Source organism: Panicum virgatum, chromosome 9N (genome assembly GCF_016808335.1).
Source record: "Panicum virgatum strain AP13 chromosome 9N, P.virgatum_v5, whole genome shotgun sequence".
NCBI lineage: Eukaryota > Viridiplantae > Streptophyta > Magnoliopsida > Poales > Poaceae > Panicum > Panicum virgatum.
In genome coordinates, this window is record NC_053153.1 from 9852400 (window position 1) to 9871657 (window position 19258).

The following is a 19258-nucleotide window of genomic DNA, read 5'->3' on the forward strand; positions in this document are numbered from 1 at the left end:
CCGGCATGCGTTGCATACAGGGCATGAATCCAAATTTTCATACTCACCTCGATATCGGATGCAGTCATTAGAACAAGCATGTATCTTCTGTGCCTCTAATCCTAAAGGACAAACAACTTTTTTTTTGCCTCGTATGTTGTCGCCGGCAAGGTGTTACCCTCAGGGAGTAAGTTTTTTATAAGTTTCAGCAACTCCTCGAATCCCTTGTCAAACAAACCATTTTATGCCTTCCATTGCAACAATTCCAATGTCGTACCCAACTTCTTTTGGTCTTGTTTGCAATAAGGGTACAATAATGTTCTGTAGTACTCCAACATACGCTTCAGATCTCTCGATTTCTTTTCTGTTTCGTAACCTTCCTCAGCTTCGCGCGGCATCTGAGCAAGATCATCTTCTACAACGTATCCTTTAGTATCTTCTTCAGGCTCACCCATTGCAGTGTCATTGAAAAAGGCATTATAATTGGCTGCAAAGTCAGGAATCCTGTCATCTTCTTCTACATTACTATCCAGCATAATTCATCTTTCGCCATGCCTGGTCCAAACATAGTAGTTCGGCATGAAACCACTATTGAATAAGTGACTGTGGATGGTTCTTGATGATGAGTAATCCTTCTCATTCTTACAGAATTTGCATGGACAACGAACAAAACCGCCATACTTGTGTTTCTCGGCCGCTTCTGTGAATTCGTGCATGCCATCATTGAACTCCTTTGAACGCCGGTTGGCCATGTACATCCATTGCCGACTCATCTGGGTCCATAATACATTTATATACATCATTGTAGTGTACAAATAGTTCATTCATACTACCAATTTATAACTAATATTGAATACGCTATTAATAAAACTGAACTACAAAATTATAATGATGCATATGGCCTTCTGACTGCATAACCGTGTAAAAACTTTGTTTCTCTACAAGAAACGAGGCATGTGGCCTTCTGGCCTAGCTGAGCTGCGGGTCTCGAATTGGCGCAGCATGCATCTCAAATGTGGAATCTTGTAAAGTTTTGGAATTTTGAAGGGAACTAAATAAAGCACCCTTGCATATGTAATTGATAATATTTCCATACAAAATTTGAATTCAAATATATAATTGATAATGCATATAACTATAATAAATAGATACTATTCACCTATCAAATAAATTGATACAACATATAAATACAATAATTTGATAGTATTCACATATCAAATAAATTGATAACGCATATAACTACAATAAAATGCTACAACTAAAAATAATTATCACATGTATAAACTAAATTAAGTGATAACTGCTTCTAAAAACCAATTGCTAAGTTACGGAGAAAAATAACTAACCTTTTTAAAAAAAAAAACAAAAATTCGCCTCCCCTCCCCTCACTCAGCTGCCATGAACAGTGAGTTCACGGCAGCTTGGAGGGGGGAGGGGTTGGGGTATTTATAGGTGTGGCTCAAAGGCACCGGTTGGTGCTCAACAACCGGTGCCAAACAATAGGCATAGGCACCGGTTGAAGTTACCAACCGGTGCCTTTGTTGTGGGCACGTGGCGGCACCGGGTCATGGCAAAACCCGGTGCCATTGTCCGCCCTTTAGGCACCGGTTAGTGCCACCAACCGGTACCTAAAGGTATAGGTACCGGTTGGTGGCACTAACCGGTGCCTATACTGGGGTTTTGGTACCGAGTAATGTTTTAACCCGGTACCAAACCCCTTACCTTTGATCGCCGCTGGCCAAAGGTACCAGTTGCTTTTGCAACCGGTACTGATGCCACGCATCAGTACCGGTTGCAAAAGCAACTTGTACCTTTGGGCAGGACCTTGGGCCCGTTTTCTAGTAGTGTAATTTGCATATAAATTAAACTAAGGCATACTATCTAGATGTGCAACTAGTGTTCTTCTAGTGTGAAAACTCTCATCCAAAAGAGTTATGCAACCTATAGCCAATCCTATCAAGATACTACTTTATGAAAGTAAAGGCACAAAAAAATTGCAATGGGTAAATGCAGAAGCTTAAAGGAACGAGAGAAAGCAAACTTTTTAACACGAGGATTTATCCCGTGGTTCGGTTAGCCACAAAGGCACACCTATATCCATGTTGTTGAATCACTCACAAAGAGTATTGCTTCCGGCGATCAAGTCTCTTCCGTGAACACAATCACGGTCATCTTGATCCCGCTTTGCACTAAGGAGCTTCACCAAGAAGAGTGGGGTCTCCACGTTCCCCGCACAAAGATGTCGTCACTGCTCCACACCAAGCCGGAGGGTCGAAGACGTTGCTGGCGAGTCACCAAGACTCCAAGGGGCCGGCACACCGAATACAAGAGGTGGTTCTCTCCTAGAACCAAGGCACAAGGCACACAACCTTGCTCACTCACTCATTCAAGAGCTAATCTAGCACAAACATTCACAAAGCATGTGCTAAATCTAAGGATGTGATCAATTTGCTCTTTGGATGGCTTGGAGTTGTTCTTCAATATGTACGAGGTGTCTCAGGTCTCCAGCAACTCCAAAATGGCCGGGAGAAACCATATATATAGCCAACAAACTTGAAGTAGCTGTTTGTAGCCATTAGGGGCATTTCTGCGTAAGCGCCGGGTCATCCGATGGGTGAGGCGTCGGATCATCTGGTTATTAATAGCTTGAACTACCCGTTGGACCTTTCTGACGAGTTCTGCAGCTGAAATAAGATACCTTCGGATTATCCGATGCTAAAGAAACTTTTTGGAGCCAAAAACATGCTCTCTGGACAATACTCCGGTGCATTAGTCCGACGCTTTTTTTACAAGTGTCGGATCATCTGGTCACTCACAAAATCAGCTTCATCGTGCTTCGTATTTTGATCATTACTCTCAGTTCCGAACTCCGTTTTCGATGATCTTGTATTCTTTGGAAAGCTTATGAAATTTTTTACAAGAATATCCAAGAGTCTACCTCATTTGATCAAGTTTTGAGCGTCAGAATATCCGGATACCGTCGGATCATCCGGTCACTCACAGAAATCAGCTTCATGGTGCTTCGTATTTTGATCATTACTCTCAGCTCCGAACTCCGATTTTGATGATCTTGTACTCTTTGGAAATCTTACAAAATTCTCTACCAGAATATTCAGGAGTTCATATCATTAGATCAAGTTTTGAGCATCGGAATAACCGGTGACCGTCGGATCATCCGGTCACTTCACAGAAATCAGCTTCATCATGTTTTGATCATAACTTTTTGCTTGGAACTCCGATTTTGATGATCTTGAAATCTATGGAAAGCTTATGAAATTGTCTACAAGAATATCCAGAAGTCCATATCATTAGTTGAAGTTTTCGGCACTGATTCAATGCATCAGTTTAACTGGTGCTACTATTTCATGTGAAACTCAACCAATTCAGCATTTATTTGAGTTCTTTCTTTTATCCTTGTTTTGCTAGGACTTTGCATTCATCCTTGGGACCTAATATGATTCACTCGATAAACTTTGTTAGTTTCATGATCATGTTGTCAATCGATCACCAAAATCACTCGAAATGGCCTAAATGGGGCCATGTTCGTTACAGTTTGGTTGGTCTGTGGTCTTTGAAAAAGCTGTTGTGGGTTGTAACGTTTGGAAAAGCTGATGTGGAAAATCTCCTGTGACTTTTGGAAAAGAAAAAACCTGTTTGGTTGAACAACTATAGTTTCTGATAAAGTTTTTCACTTACTAGCGGACCTCACATGTCATACACACAAATTTCTTCTCCCTCTCTCACCTCGTCGTCTTCCTCCCCTCTCTTTCTCATTACGACGGCACTCACGCGCGCGCGGCGGCTGCACTCGCCCGCGGTGGGGTGACCTCACGGTGAGGCGGCTCGCAAGCAGGGCGACGATGGCGGGGTGACGCAGCGGGGCGATAGTGGCGGAGCATGCTCACGGCGGGGCTGGGGTCAGAGGGAGGAGCTCGTGACAAAAAAAAAGAATCTAAACCGGTATCTCATAACCAGTGGCAGGTGGGTATTCCAAAAGTCAGTGAAAGCAAAATGGAAAGATGCTTTTGATTTGTACTAGGATGAAAGTTGCTTCTGGGCAAAATCCAAAAACTTTTGACTTTTAGAGGCAAACCCATAGCCAAAAGCCAAGGACCCTTCATCAGGCTCCGCGCGGGTGGCACCTCCTACACACACAGCCGGCGCCTTCGCCTTCATCGTGGTCGCGAGCCGTCATCGCGTGAGGGTCCGCCGTGGTAGGGCCATCGTCGTCCCAGGGTCTCAGGGCTTCGCTGGCCCGTGTGGAGGCTGGAAGGAGGCAACACCTCAGCGTGTGCACTGCGCAACGGTGGCTGTGCTCTCTGCTCATACACGCATGGCGGCTGATGGTGCAACGCATGACGGTTAGCATTTTTCAGCCTCTAGCTTAAATATGAGTTTGAATCCATTTTGGTCAAACTTTAGCAAAAATGGGTTCTTCATGTCTTGAACTGTTGTCCTACCGAGTTTGAATCAAATCCGAGGTCGTTTGCTCATTTTTCTAAGCACTCAAACACTTCCCAAAAATCAAATTTTGTTGTAGCAATCCTCCATAGTCTACTTCTGAGTATTGCTCAGGTGCTTCTGGACGCTTGGCTGATTCTTCTTCTGCTACTTCTGGATCTTGGTTATGACAGCAACTGCACAACAGATTAACGCATTCAGTGTAGATCATTTAATCTCCAGCAAAAATAGCAAGGACAGAACACTCACCTCGATGGAAATACAGATATGTGAATACATTGATCTCACTATTGTTTTTTCTTATCATCAACTCAGTGTCTTCATTGTTGGCCTAGAAAATTATGCATGAATCATATTGATAGTAGTGCTTCCTGGGAATTGAATCATCCCACACCACCACAAGCCTTCTCTTGTTTGACACTGTACCACTATGAAAGTGGAAGCATGTTGTTGTGTCAAGCTCGATTTGGCTGACAGACTCAGGAGAGAATGTCATTCGACTTTTCAGGGCATCCCGAACAGCAGGTGCAGTTTCATCAAATCTATCAATTACCACATTCACATTATATGGTGAAAGATAATCCATAATCCTCTGGAGCCCATCCAGTTTCCCTTGTCAACTTTCAAGAAGGTAGATTCCAACTTGTGGACATAACCTTGAATAAGTTTGCCCGAACAACAAACATTCAATGAGTTTCATCATCAATGAAATAACAAAAGCAAAAAAGAAAAGAAAGGTAATGCAATGAAAAAAGTTTATACCAAATTCATTCTTGATTATCAAATTTGTCCTGCGGGTATGGTGTAACGAACATGGCACCATTTATGCCATTTCGAGTGATTTTGGTGATCGAATGACAACACAACACTTGGACTAACATGATTGTTAAGATGACCATTCTCAGGCTTTTAGGTTCAAGTGATGACAAAGATAAAGAGAAGATAGGCATAGCAAGGCCCGAAGGGCCGCCCCTACGGGGGTTCCGCTACCCGGTTAGCTTTTAGGTTCAAGTGATGACAAAGAGAAGCCAAGTCAGCTTATGGGCACCGGATGAACTGGCGGGTCAAAAAGGGGCATCGGTGCATTGGGCGTCCTATGTTCCAGAGACGATGTCAAGAGCCCAGGAGAAGTTTCTTCAGCACCGGTTCAACCGACGGTGCATCGGAGTATTACGTCGGTGCAATGATGTCAGCGCCCAGGAGAAGATTCTTAAGCACCGGATGAACCGGTGATGCATCGGTACAAAGCATCGGTTCAACCGGTGATCACCGCGTCAACTGTCAGAAGTTCAACGGCTATTTCGTGTCTTAGAGTGACCGGAAGAACCGACGCTACCTCTGCCAGAGGCATCGGTTCTTCTGGTGATACGCAGATTTTCAGCTGACCGTTGGTGCAACGGCTACAAGACTTGGTGGCCTATATATACGCCTCACCCCGGCCATTTTGAAGAGTGCTGGAGACCAAGGAAGCATACAAGAGCTAAAGATCATCTCCAACCACCTTAGAGCTTCATTGTACATCATATAGGCTTAAGCACACTTGTGAGAGTGCTTAGTGCTTGTTTAGGCTTAGTTCTTGAGAGAGCAAGCTTGAGAGAAGTCTTGCTGCGGCAAGCAATCCTTGTGATCCGTCGTGTGACCCTCCGACTTGGTGTGGAGCGGCAATGACACTTTGTGCGGGGGAAGAGGAGACCCCCTCCTTGGTGGAGAAGCTCCGTAGTGGATTTCGGCCGGGTGACCGAGAGAGACGGTGGCGGTGCACGAGACTCGGTGTCTTGTGGGCACTTGCCTTTGCTTGCCGGCATCGCCATTGGTGGCGTAGTGCAAGACGGTGATCGGAAGAGCCTCGGTGTCCCGTGGGCGTAGGCGTTTGTGCCGAACCACGTTACATGACCGTGTCTACTCGGGAGTTTGCATCCCTCTTGCACTTACCTCTTTACTTACCGTATTACGTTTCCGCATTTACTCTTCTTGCGTGCCTAAACTTTCCTAGTTAGTTTGATTAGGATTGGCTATAGGTTGCAAGTTTTTGGGGTAAGTAGAGAGTAGCAAAGATAAACCTTAGTCATAACTAGCATGCATAGGACGTGTTAGGTTTATCTTATGCAAGTAGATTGAGCCCTGGGTTAAAAAGCGATTAGCGATCCTATTCACCCCCTCCCCCTCTAGGGTCGGACACCCCGGTGATCCTTACATATGGCAAACTCTAAAAAGTGGGAGGCCCATCAGATGAGGAGACAATTTCTCCAGAGCTTTCTCAATGGTGAAACCACCCTTGACAACTTGATCTGCTAGGAACATTAGTTCCTGCCATTTCCAAACCGCATCAAGACGTATAAACCTTATGCGTATTGTCTTGAGAAGCAGATATAATAGGCTGTTGACATCAGCTGGATCAACTGGCTCTTCACCTGTGATGAGATGAATTACTTTATGGTCATTTGACCATAGTTGCACCTCGAATAGCTTTAAGTCTAAACATTTTAGCAATAGTGCTAGGGTTGCTAAACATTCTGCACAGCTGTTGTTGCTGCAATGTATTCCCTTGAACGCCTCTGCCCAGACTAACTGGTTGCCACTCCAGATGATCATTGATATATCTGCCTGTCCAATTCTGCTGCCATCGGCCTTGACAACCTCCTTAAAGCTCGCATCAGTTTCACCTCTGACAGTACCTCTGGGCCCAAAGTTGTACTTCAGTATCTCAACTGTACCATATGTATCAACCCAATCATCAGAGATGTGCACTCGACATGCAATAAGATGTTCCCTCAGGTGTAATTTTTCCTCATCCAGCAAACCTTTCACTCTTATCACCACATCAAGAGCTGTAAGGTACAGAGGTTCTTTCTTGTTCACCCCATGAATCTGACCATGAGCAAATGCAGTGGTCACATCTTTGATACCACGAGGTAACAGGAGATAATTTGCAGCAAGAAGAGGCCTGAAATCTCTATTGAATTCATTCTTTAGAAGACAAACATCCATATCTTTTTTGACTTAATCAGTTTGATCACTCAAGCACTGAACTAAGACATTGACATCACTAGGTCCTGGCCCACTGAAATCTTTGAAGAATAGGTTATCATCAATCTCAAGATGATGCTCACGGCAGAAGTGCCTTTGTTGAAGCAGACAGCTGAATCCATCAGCATTACTCTTCACAAATAACTGTGGCTGACAATACGAACCAACATACTCCCCCTGTCCCAAAATAAATGTAATTCTAAAACCAAACACGTAAACCAATGTATAGTGTGAAATTACAAAAATACCCCTTGTCTTTTATGTGAAGGTTCCAGACATTCTTTGTCTCTTTTGTAAGAAGACTCCGAAAACTCTTGTCTTTTATAGTAGTTGGGTCAAAGTAGCACTTTTTTATGGGAAAAAATTCAAACTCTAGATGTGCAATTATTTTGGGATGGAGGGAGTAGCTAACAAATGTATGGGAAAAGGGAAAGGCAATGTGGGTACATATTAGTGTAACTCATAGCAGTAAGAATTGAGAAAACGGCAAAGAGTTACTGAAGAAGTTATTGATCAAACCAATTAAATTTGCAGACAACAATAAATTTAAAAACATATATCTATCAAATCACATATGCAAGGTGGATATGAACTGGGTATGGCACACACCAACCTCTGCTCCTGAATTTCACTTTCACAATGCATATATTGACCATTGAAGTAAAAAAGAGTGGCTTAACTTAATGAAAACTACACAAACACGTTGATTACACTAACATAGAAGCACAAGAAGAAACAGCACACATGCATTGTGGATGGAAAGGAACAAAATTATCCAATCATTCATATGTAGAGTTGAGTTTGTTGATGGAAAGTGTTGGGAACCGATGTGGCCCTAATACCCACAATGCAGGGAACCTACACCTAATACACACCAACTCACTCTAGAGTTGGTTAGCCTTTTCAATTTATTTTCGTTCGACGGTAGAGCCGCCTTCTCGCTTCCGGGTGGCAGAGCCTACCAGCAGATGAAGCTCTAAGTACTTAAAAACTGGGAGACTAACACTTACAAAGAACTCAAACCTTTATTCATAACTCAACATGATACAACACAAGATAACACTTACATTCTTATGTTGCTATCCTATGACTCACCATAACACACTTACACACTCACACCATGACAACCTTGCTATGCTACCTATGACTTAAAATGGCACTCCAAGTCATAACACTTGGGGGAGGGGTGGCACCCCTATTTATACTAGTACACGACCTCTAAGATGTTGCCACATGGCAACGTTCCACACTATTCTAACCAAAATATCAAACTCTAGAACATTCTCATACTTATCCTAATATCTAGATATTTCTTACCATACATAAATATCTAGGTTCTAGACTCTTCTTTACTTTGCCATGAAGAAATAATTTCAGATTCCTCCATGGGAAATATCTTCTCTTTTATGCTTTCCAAAATATTCTAGAATATTCCACAAGTATGCATTGTCATAATTCAACAGAAAGAAACAAAACTATCCAATCATTCATATGCAGAATCGAGTTAGGGGAGGGGGGAAGCGTACTCTAGGCAGATGAGCTTGTTCTCCTTGAAGTTGCACGCGAGGACGAGGAGGTGGGACGGCATTCGGAATAAGAAGCTCTTGCTGCCGCCGCGGAGGCGAAGCACCAGGTGAAGCGTGGACTCCTTCTAGATACTGTAGTCGGCCAGGGTGCGGCCATCCTCCAGCTGCTTCCCTGCGAAGACGAGGCGCTGCTGGTCTGGCGGGATGCCTGCAACAATTGTGCCCAATCGAAGCCAACCATCAAGTCATCAACATCAAGTGGGGAATTGATAAACCCCAAAGATAAAAAGACACGCCATGCACATGCACAATTTGCACAGCAAGACGATCCGAACTAGCTGATGAAATTGAACCACAGAAACTGATCCGAAACCGGGAACTTGCTGAACCAGTTTCAGTTTAATCGACTAGCAAGTTGAAATTGATCGATCCTACCACTTTCGCTTCCTCTCATCAAGAAACAAAAGAAAGGAGCCATTCCACAACACTGCAAAATAGGGGAATCTGCAAAATTAGATGCCTATAATCTAGATTGCCAAAGAGCTTTCTCCCAAAACCCGCAATTGCTGAAGAAAGGCAGGGTTTTAGCTCAACCAAAAGAGGGTTCAGCACGTAAACTTAAAAAAGATTCAGTCTGAATGGCTAGCGACTCGCCAATGAACGCAATCATCCATCCGAACAACCTTGATTCCACTCAAGAAACAAAAAATGCAGGCCAATACAAAACGAACTTTTCCATTTTTGGCTTGGAAAACCCATGTAAATCTGCTCGGTTTCAGATCGAGACGGTGAACCGTTGAAATATGGGGAAATCGATGGACAGCACTGCTAGATTACATGACTTGCTCTTTAAACCCACGCGTGTGCAGACGAAAGGGTGGGGTTTTAGCACCTCCAAACTGGCGACCGGGTACACGCAATCAAAGTTGCATACTTGGACCAAGGAACAAGGCAACAAGCAAACGGATGCGACAGTGCAGGTGAGGTTAGAGTGATCGGCGGCCAAGCCGGACGGCCGGCGAGCAGGGCGGACGGAGGCGAGGAGGTAGGTGGTCGGAGACCGCGCGTACGTACCTTCCTTGTCCTGGATCTTGGCCTTGGCGTTGTCGATGGTGTCGCTGCTCTCGACCTCGAGCGTGATGGTCTTCCCCGTCAGCGTCTTCACGAAGATCTGCATCGCGCCCTCTCTCTCCTGCGCTCGCTCGCTCCCCGGTGGTGGTGGAGCCGAGGTGAAGAGCGCAGCGCCTTGGACACGAGCTCTTAGGGGGAACGCGACCGCTACGAAACCCTTAGGAGCAGGCGGGGGGCTGGACCCGGTCCACGGCTCCGGACCATGGTCGCGCGGCGCGCCACTGCTCCGGCGTGGGGTGGCCGGTGGGACGTGGGACGGTGTGGGAGTCAGCCAGTGTTTAAAATCGCCGGCTATGGCACTTAGCGCTTGTCTTTTCTAGCAGCTATGAGCAGCTAAAGCGGGAGATCGCTTCCGCTATGACATTTAGCGGTTTAGGAAAATCATGGCAAAATCAATGGATTTACCCAACAAGATTGGCAAATTCCACCAAATAGTTCATTCTTGTTAGTATTTCAAGTTTTGAACAACATCAATTGGCTAACTGGAGATCGGTTTATATTTAAAACAGAGGACAAATCACGCAAGTACAGAACATATTTACCTAGGAGCCGGCAGACGGAACTCCTACCCTCTAGGCTCCAAGACCAATCGTTGCCATGGCTGTTGTCTGAGATGGAGAGCTTGGTGGTCTTCCTTGCCTCGTTGCATGCTCAGTCCTCGGTCAAAGCAGCCGCTGCATCTGCTGATTGTGGCCGCTGCCGCCATGGCTTGGGAAGGGCAATCCAACAGCTGCCTCTGCCACCGCCGCCGGTTGTCACTCGCACCAGATGCTGCCGCCTGCCGGTTGCACTCGGACCAGCCACAGCCATCGCACGCTCGCACCAGCCGCCGCGTTTGTGCCTCGAGGAATCGGAGGTCAAAGGGATATGGATAGGGTTAGCAGCCGGCAGTCCTCTGCTCTTTTGGGCTAAAGGCCGATGCACGATATGGGCTTTAGGCCCACTCTGCAGCAATATCGGTCGCTAAATGGAAGCTTAATTAGCGGTTTTAGCCAGCTATCTCCGGCTAATAGCGGTCAGCATCAGGTAGCGCTAAAAGTTGCATATCCTAGCGTCGGCAGTCTTCGGCAGCAATCTCCGGCTATAGCGGCAGCTATAGCCGGAGATTTAGAACCTTGGAGTCAGCTCGTTGTACAGCGCGGGAGGAACGGGACGGGGCGAGTGGGTAGCTGACGTCGTGGGCCCCGGAGGAACGGAACGGAACATTTGGGCCCATTTGGAAACCAGGGATTGGGCGGGGGGATCCCGCCCAAACCCCGCCGTTCTTTGGAAGCCCAGCTCGCGGGCGGGGGAGCCCAGCCGCGGTATTGGCCCATTTCCCCGGGCTTCTCCCCCTCGTCTACCGTGCGCGGTGCGCCCGTCGCGATGATCATCATCATGGGCGGCCCATTAGCGAGCAGCCGCTAAATTGGCTGGATACGACGGCCCATTAGCATAATACGTTGGCCCAACCCAACTCTGCTTCTAGCCCAATTGTCTGGAGCCTTCTAGCCCTTCGTTACTGGTCGCGATCTTTCTTTCCCACGCTCCAAGAAAGAAAACCAGAGGCGCCCCCCTTCCGCCGCCGTTCCGAACCGTTTGTTTCCCACCGTCCAAGCAAGACCACCGAGCAAACGCCAATTCGGCCCCGTTTAGTTCCCAAAAAGTTCCCAAACTTTTTCATCACATCGAATTTTTCAACACATGCATGAAGTATTAAATATAGTTAAAAAAATAACTACTTACACAGTCTGACTGATTACCACGAGATGAATCTAATGACGTTAATTAATCCATGATTGGACATTAATTACCAAATAAAGACGAAACGTGCTACAGTGACTTTTCACCCCCATTTTCGTGAACTAAACGCGGCCTTCGTTCGCCGTCCACCGCCCGAAGCTGTTCCTCTCTCCAGTCTCCACCGCCGTCGCTCGTCAGGCTCCTCAAGGTAGGTGGAAACACCCTGCCCAATCAATCGATCATCCCACGCCTTCTTTTCCCCTCCTGCTTCCGAATTGGGAGCGATAGCGTCGCGTTGAGAGTTGCGTGGGACGGCTGAGCAAGGCAGCGCGTGCCGGGCGGGGCGGGTGCACGCACCGGTGCTTCCGTTGTTAATGTGCGCTGGAGTTCGGATTGCCTTTGCCATGTGGGTGCTCGCTAGGTGTTCGTCGAAATTCTCCTGTTAGTGAGATAGTGAGCACAAGATTGGTTATGGCGTTTCCTTGTGTTTTGATTGGATTCGTTCGTACGTACTACCAGGTTGTGTCTCGGTTGGATTGGTACAGAAAGCATTAAGCATACCATTAGTTTGTTTTCCTACCAGGTAGTGTAAAGGTAGCTGTCTTAAGCAGGATTTGCATTTGGTAACATATGGGCACAACTTGCTGAGGAATTTCCATGTCAGTTAATTTTGTATGCTCAAATACCTGACAAGGCGCTGCCCTTAAGATTTTGTTTATTGTTCTTCCATGACAAGGCTGTACTACTACTTGACTGATACTGGATTGGAAACTTAATTTGTCCATTTACTTTTAGCCAATGTAATTCTACTGCTTACTGTTCCGTGATTACATGAGGTTTGATGCCTTGAAATAACAAATGTTTCACAGTATGCATTCTTGAAATAACATTCTGTGCTTCTATGTATCTGGTTATGATAATTTCTGGTAGATTTTTTTTTTGCTAGAATTCTTGTGTGAAAATTTACTTTGTTTTGTTTTTGTTTCAGTGTTAAGATGGATTCAAGCAATGTTCAATCCGAAGGTTCAGCCCCATCTGTTCCAAAAAACCCGGCCATGGCTTCATGCAGGAAGAAGAAAACCGATGATGCTACGTTCCTTGAAGATCTGAAAGACCACATCGATGAGTTTGTTCATGCCTCCATGGATGAGCACAAGACCTGCTTTAAGAAGACAATTCAGAAGGTTGTCTGCACCAGTAAACTGAAATTTGGTTTTCTCCAATAAAAAGATGCAAAGGCCATTCTGCAGTTGTAACTTGTAATACACTTCATGCTGAAATCTTCTGTTTTCCATTTTTTGTGCAGATGTTTGGGATGTCAAAGGCTGTTGCAGAGCGATCAGCAGCGGGGGCAAAGGAAGCTGAAGTTGAAAGTGCTCTGCCTCTTCAGACCAGTGTCTCGCAGTAGAATGTAATGGTGATAATCTGTTGCTCTGTGTTACCTGAAAAGCTGAAGTTCTGGCTGTAGTATGTTTCTGTTACTGGATTCTAGTGTTTCATTCTCCAAAGCTTTATGAATACTAGTATGTCATAAAATAGATTTTAAAAGATAGGAGTGCAAGTTTGGGATTGAAATATCGCCGTGCTTATTACTGGTTTCTGATGTTGTAATAATCAAGTTAATTCAGGATCAATTCAGTTACTGAATTTGTGGTTTGCGTTTGATGCTTCCCTATTTTCTCTAACATTTACTTTTAGCAACTTTGTGTCATCATCGTTAACCCTAAACATCCTTTCCTAGAAAGAAGAAGCTCTGTAACCTCTGAAAGTGCTTAGTGATGTCAACAAGGGTTAGCCATCACCCATCAGCAGTATCATGTCTTTGTGCCAGATTTAGTGTTTCTTCTCCAATGCTGTTTCTTCCCTAATGCTGTGTGCGTACGACTCCACGGATCATCCCAACTCCACATGCCATAAAGCCTTCTTTTAACCTTTCTCATGCTGTCCTTTTCATTCTGAACACGTGTGTGCGTTGTTCGGAAAGCCATTTGTGTTACAGAAACCTCCGGAAGAGACATGCTGCAGTCGACACCGTTTGCCACGTGGACCGGTCAAGGGTCAAAGAATAACGCACTAGAGTAAACGGTGCTCGTCAGCTACTCATGCCTAGCTCTGTATCCTCCCTCATATTTTAGTGCTAGTGACCGCGACAAGCCTTGGCGATCAAGGAAGCAACATCACCATTTCAACAGCCACTTGCCTCCACTCCGCACCGTACCGGTCGATCTCCGTCCCTCAACTGTCTGCAGGAACCAAGCGTGGGCATGGCTTCCATCTCCTCCACCACCTCCTTCCCTTTCATGGTGCGTCTCTCAGCATCTGCGCTGGTTGCTTTGGTTGTTTGGTCAACATGGTTTCCATCTGAGCTCCTTGCTTCCTGCAACAATACCTGAAGATCATACTGGGATCATCGTCGCCGGCGCGACGGGAGATCTTGGCCGACATGGGATACGAGTTCACCGTCATGGTTGAGGAAACTACTCCAGATTGCTGAAACTCTGAGTCTCTTTCAGTTACCACTTACCAGCTGCTTATGTCTGATTTTCTCTATTGTCAGAGCGCTGACATCGACGAGAAGGCCATCAGGAAGGACAAGCCGGAGGAGCTGGTCAAGGCATTGGCTGAAGCCAAGGTATATTGCTGTGTATATTTCATACCAACATCTAGCTACTGCTTAAAGGGATACTAGCTTGTTTGAGAAGCTTGTTACTGCAATGGACTTGAGAAAACATCAAGCTGCTGTTCTTAGTGGTTTCCTTTGAGTTCAGTAGCACAACATGAACTCTGTTCGTTTCGTTCAAGGGAAGGCTGAGGCCATCAAGCTGAAGGTCCATGACGACTGTGGTTCAGACCAGACTACCCTTCTGATCACCTCGGACCAGGTATCAACATTCAGCCAGGTTCAGCCTTTGCAGGATTCAGTTTTGTACTCTGAATTTTAACACTGTCATAACCACTCAACCGGTTTTGCACACGGGTAAAGGTCATGGTGAGCAAAGGTGTGATACGGGAAAGGCCACAGAGTGTAGAAGAAGCCAGGGAATTTATCAAGGGTGAGAGGTTTCCCCCCTTGTGATCGTTAGATATGTCATGACTGAAATGATATGCATCTTCGTTTTTGTCGACAGGGTATTCGGATGATCGAGCATTTGCGGTGAACTTTGTTCTTGTAACCAACCTGAGCACTGGGGCTACAAAAGGAGGATGGGACATACCAGAGGTAACTGATGAGATGTCAAGATCTTCTCAAAACTAAGATGGTCAGCATCTGTGTTCTGTAAATCACAACAGCATCTGTTTTGTTCTGTATTGCTTTATGCAGATCAAATTTCAGAACATACCGGACGAGTTCATCGACAGAGTGGTGAGCCTCGACACCCTATAAAAATTATTCTGCTTCTACCATTGCAATCTACACAACAAACTGAAGAAGGCCTGTGAAATGACATCTTCGTTCAGGTTAATCAAGGCGAGATGACATGCGTGGCTGGCGGGCTTAAGCTGACACATCCGTCAGTACTGCCATTCATCAAAGAACTGGTGAGCAATTCCTTATATTTTGTATGTCTCACAAACAAAAAAGAGCATAGCATGATTAGCATCGCATAAGTTGCAGATGCTGAGCAACGGTGAATTCAGTTTTGTTCTGAGCTCTCTGTAATTTCCTGGTTGCTTGCCCAGGTCGGTACGGCGGATAGCGTTCGAGGTCTTCCAAGGGAGCTCACAGAGAAGCTTATTCGAGAATCACTGGAAGCAAAAGCGGAGTGAATCCGTTTGCACTTTGCAGTAGAGGCGTTAGATGTGAGCGAGCATGGTGTCAAAAGATCTTTCTTTTCTTTTCTTTTTTTCAAAAAAAAAAACAAGCAGGAGCACTGTTGATCATTTCTCCCTGCCTGGACGAACTTTTCTTCTCTCTCTTTTATTTTTTCGCGAAATACTGAGGAAGTCTTTTCAGATGGGCAATTCTGTGTTACAAAAAAAATGAGGGAAAACTTGAGCTACATTTACCATATGGTTTATTCGCCGAGGCAATATTATTCATATTCATGTTTTTGTTCTTGAAATATAATCTGCATATTCAATTTGAGAAGCGGCAAAAGTTCTTGTCTCTTGTTCTCCATTGAAAATATTATATTTTATTTTATTTTAGAGGATCTTCCCTTACCGTCTAAGTATTGAAAAACGGGTTTCTTTCGGGCTTTGGCTGTAAACCATGTCGGAACGTTATTGGGCTGAAATCAAGCCCGGCCCTTGCCGCACTGGGCTTTGCCAGCGCCGCCGCCACCGAAGCTTCCTGCGGCGATACAGGAAAGGGCAACCCAGGGGCCATTCACTCTCCGGCGTCAATCTCGCCGGCTCCCTTTCGCATCCGGTTGCCTCTCCGGCACCGGAGATGGATGGGAGCCACGGGGATTGGCAATCCGTGTATATATCCCTCCTATCTAGTTTAGGTTTAGGTTGGCTAGGGTTAGGTGTTCCCATGGCCTTGGTGTCGATTGGGGCTATTTTGTTCCTGTCGATCCTCTCCGGTGTTGATGCAGCTGATGGATCTCGCTGGAGCAGATCAAGGGAGATGTGTTTCCCCTCGGCGATGTATGCGTTGAGGGTCTTTTGGTTCCTCGTCTTCGGCTCGGTTGCCGTCGTTGTTCATCGACCTCGGTGCAGTGCCGAAGGTGAGCTCTTTTGTTTCCTCCCGAGCTCCTCTGCCGTTGCTTGTGTCGGTGGTGAGCGGGATTTGGTTGTGGCTGGGCTGTGCATGGTGCTTGGCGATTGCGTCCTCTGCGGTGGATTCAGTGCCGACGGGTACGTTAAGGTTGTTTTCCTATGCGTTGGTGAACGATTCCTCTGGATTGTTCTCTGTGCCGTCGAAGTCTATGGAAGCAACGGCGACGCTGACCTCGCAAGCTACTACAAGGTGGCGGTTGTGTGGAATCTTGGGAGGTGTTGTCCCTTCCTCGTCTCCGTCGTCGCCGGCGGTAGATCTGGGAGGTTTGCCTACCAGCTCGCTAAGAAGCCGGGTTGGAATCTGTGTCCCACCTTCTACGGTGGTTCTGCTTCCCCTCGGGGTTCGTCGTCGTCCGGTGCTGTGGGAGCTCTGGTGCCTGTGGCGTCAGATTCCTCAGTATCCGTCGATGATCAGCCGGGTCGTTCATCGGTTACAAAAGCAAGTCGGGTTCGACGTGCTACACAAGACGGCGGAAAAAATCTGTGTTGCTTCGCCGGAGAGGAGGTCAGCTTCAAGCAGTGCGCTCCGACCGCCGGTGGCGAGGAAGACCGGGAGCTTCCAAGAACTTGGTTGTAATTTTCTTTCTGTTCATGAGTGTTCTTGTAACTTTTGTGTTGTAACCGTCAAAATCTTTATATAAAATATATACCCGGTTTCTCAAAAAAAAAACTCTCATTCCGCGCGCCATCGAGTTTTTTTTTAAGTAAGCCATCGAGCTTTCTTCCTCGCTCCTCGGTACTCTCGGTGGTCATCGTCCATGTCCACCACCGTCCGCTGCCCGACCTCTGTTGGCAAAGGATCAGAGCGGAGCGGATGCCCATCCGGGCTAGGATTGTTTTCTCTTGTTGGTGAGGAGCCCTTGCTTGCCTTGGATTTGCAAGAGTGAGTTTTGGTTCTCATTACTAAGAAAAAACATTAACAGAGGATTTTTGAAAACCATCTGAGACGGACAAAGAAAATATAAATACTGATAGATGGCTCCAAATATAAATACTAAAGTAGAATTTTTTTCCTCGCTCTCCTCCTCTTCCTCCCTCTCTTCCAACCGCACGGCGGCCTCTCTCTCCCGACTCCCACCTCTCTCTTTCTCCCATGGCGAGACCGAGTTCCTCCACCGGCGTAGGAGGCCGGATCCCACGGGCGGTGGCAGTCGAGCTCCTCCACCAGCGCAGGGAGGCCGGATCCGGCGGCCCCGGCGGGCGCGCGGCCAAGGCGGGGTGGCGGTGGCCGGTGATGAGGACACCACTCCTACGGATACAAATGATATTCCTCAAGTTGCTATACAAGGTCCAATTACTCGCGCACGCACTTAACAATTGAATTGACAGGTGAGCTCGTTACTCGCGCACGCACTTGACAATTGAATTGACAGGTGAGCTCATTCCTAATTAATATTTTTTGTGAATTTGAGAATAGATTGCTACCTAATGATTTAATTGTACTTAGGAAAGAAGGAGAGGACCAGCAAGGATGTGGAGAAGGCCTTGGAGGCGTGGAGGACCAGCGAGGACGTCCGGATCAAGATGGAGGCCCAAACCGATTTGACTTTATTTCAATTTTGGACTCCAGAAACAACTCGCACTAAAACGGACGTCCAGATTGCATACAAAGTCGGATTTGGACGCACTTAGTATGGATGGAAAGATAATTTCAAGACGCTTCCAATGGCACCAGTCTGAGGCCCAATTCATCCAGACTCTACGAGATCGTCCGAGGAAGTTTACATCCAGTTTCTGTCCAGGCATTGCGACATCGTCTTTTGGTCTTTGGGCCTTGTATCGTGTGGAGCCCATTAGGGGCGCGTCCAGGGGTCTTGCATGACCCTAGAACCTTTATAAACAGCAGCCGCCACTCCATTAGGGTTTGAGTTTTGCTTAGATTATTCTGTCAAGAATGGTTTCGCCACCGATAGGTTTGTAAGACCCCAATTCGAGTGCTTAATCATTTCATCCGCAATTTCCCAGATTGTGTTCTTCCTTGTTCTTGCTTGTCTTCGATTCGCAGGCAAGGATTAGCCTTCTTGGCGAGGTCAGTCGCGCAACGCATAGCTGATAACCATAGGAGAAGTGGTGCTGCGATTGCATGATTCAAATCGTGTTGTTTGGAAGCCGAATCGTTTGTGTGACATCTCTACCAAATCGATAGTTATCCCCACCTAACGGAAGATCGGGACCCCCTGTTCTCATCAAGTGGTATTCAGAGACTCAGGTATTACCGTCAGGCTTACCCTAGTTTGAGTGTTTTTTCTGTCTTTCGTCCCATAGTCCACATAAAAGCCAAAAAAATTTTGGGTATAGTTTCTCGTTCCGCAGTCGTGTTTAGCCTTTTGCATAATTCATTTGCAGAGTCCGTAGTGTTGAGTCTTGTGTCCTATTGTCTTGTTGCTGGTTAGTATGTGTTTTGGTCTAGTTGTGTGTTTTCAACCCCCAAGGCCACCGGATCCACCATTGCATCCCATCCGAGTGGGGTTTTGCCCTCTCTGGAAACCCTAATCGAACCTCCAAATTTCAAACAGCCATAACTTTCGCATACGAACTCGAAATCAGGCAAATCTTAACTTTTCGGACAAGAGAAAAAAAATCGCATCCGTTCATCCCCGCCATGGGCGGGTTTGGTGAATTCAGAAATTTTAAAATCGGTTTAGAAAATTGTCAGTCGAAGCTCTGAAGTTTCTGCACGCTTTTTA

General features: G+C 46.1%; 3 protein-coding genes across 5 annotated transcripts; 2 read left to right on the forward strand and 1 right to left on the reverse strand.

The window, feature by feature from the left end:
• Positions 1-4347: 4347 nt before the first annotated feature.
• Positions 4348-11172, reverse strand: LOC120692362. 2 transcript variants are annotated; one of them, XR_005682596.1, is made up of 4 exons: positions 10667-11154; positions 8994-9201; positions 4690-5096; positions 4348-4616 (listed from the first exon to the last, which is right to left on the reverse strand). XR_005682596.1 is itself a non-coding variant. In XM_039975634.1 (2 exons), the coding sequence occupies exon 2, from the start codon at positions 7426-7428 to the stop codon at positions 6631-6633; it is 798 nt and encodes a 265-aa protein (XP_039831568.1). In that variant the 5' UTR covers positions 7429-9201; positions 10667-11172; the 3' UTR covers positions 6514-6630. The 2 variants fall into 2 exon arrangements, 1 of the variants encoding a protein (XP_039831568.1); XM_039975634.1 differs by lacking the exons at positions 4348-4616; positions 4690-5096 and having other exon boundaries at positions 6514-9201; positions 10667-11172.
• A 447-nt stretch (positions 11173-11619) lies between these two features.
• On the forward strand, positions 11620-13504 carry LOC120693175. The gene is made up of 4 exons (XM_039976595.1): positions 11620-11744; positions 11981-12054; positions 12835-13030; positions 13153-13504. The coding sequence occupies exons 3-4, from the start codon at positions 12842-12844 to the stop codon at positions 13252-13254; spliced, it is 291 nt and encodes a 96-aa protein (XP_039832529.1). The 5' UTR covers positions 11620-11744; positions 11981-12054; positions 12835-12841; the 3' UTR covers positions 13255-13504.
• A 150-nt stretch (positions 13505-13654) lies between these two features.
• LOC120693174 (7-methyl-GTP pyrophosphatase-like) lies at positions 13655-15891 on the forward strand. 2 transcript variants are annotated; one of them, XM_039976593.1, is made up of 9 exons: positions 13655-14149; positions 14242-14313; positions 14404-14478; positions 14654-14728; positions 14830-14899; positions 14975-15066; positions 15169-15210; positions 15306-15386; positions 15528-15891. In XM_039976593.1, the coding sequence occupies exons 1-9, from the start codon at positions 14111-14113 to the stop codon at positions 15612-15614; spliced, it is 633 nt and encodes a 210-aa protein (XP_039832527.1). In that variant the 5' UTR covers positions 13655-14110; the 3' UTR covers positions 15615-15891. The 2 variants fall into 2 exon arrangements, with proteins under 2 accessions (XP_039832527.1, XP_039832528.1); XM_039976594.1 differs by lacking the exon at positions 14242-14313.
• The last annotated feature ends 3367 nt before the right edge of the window (positions 15892-19258 follow it).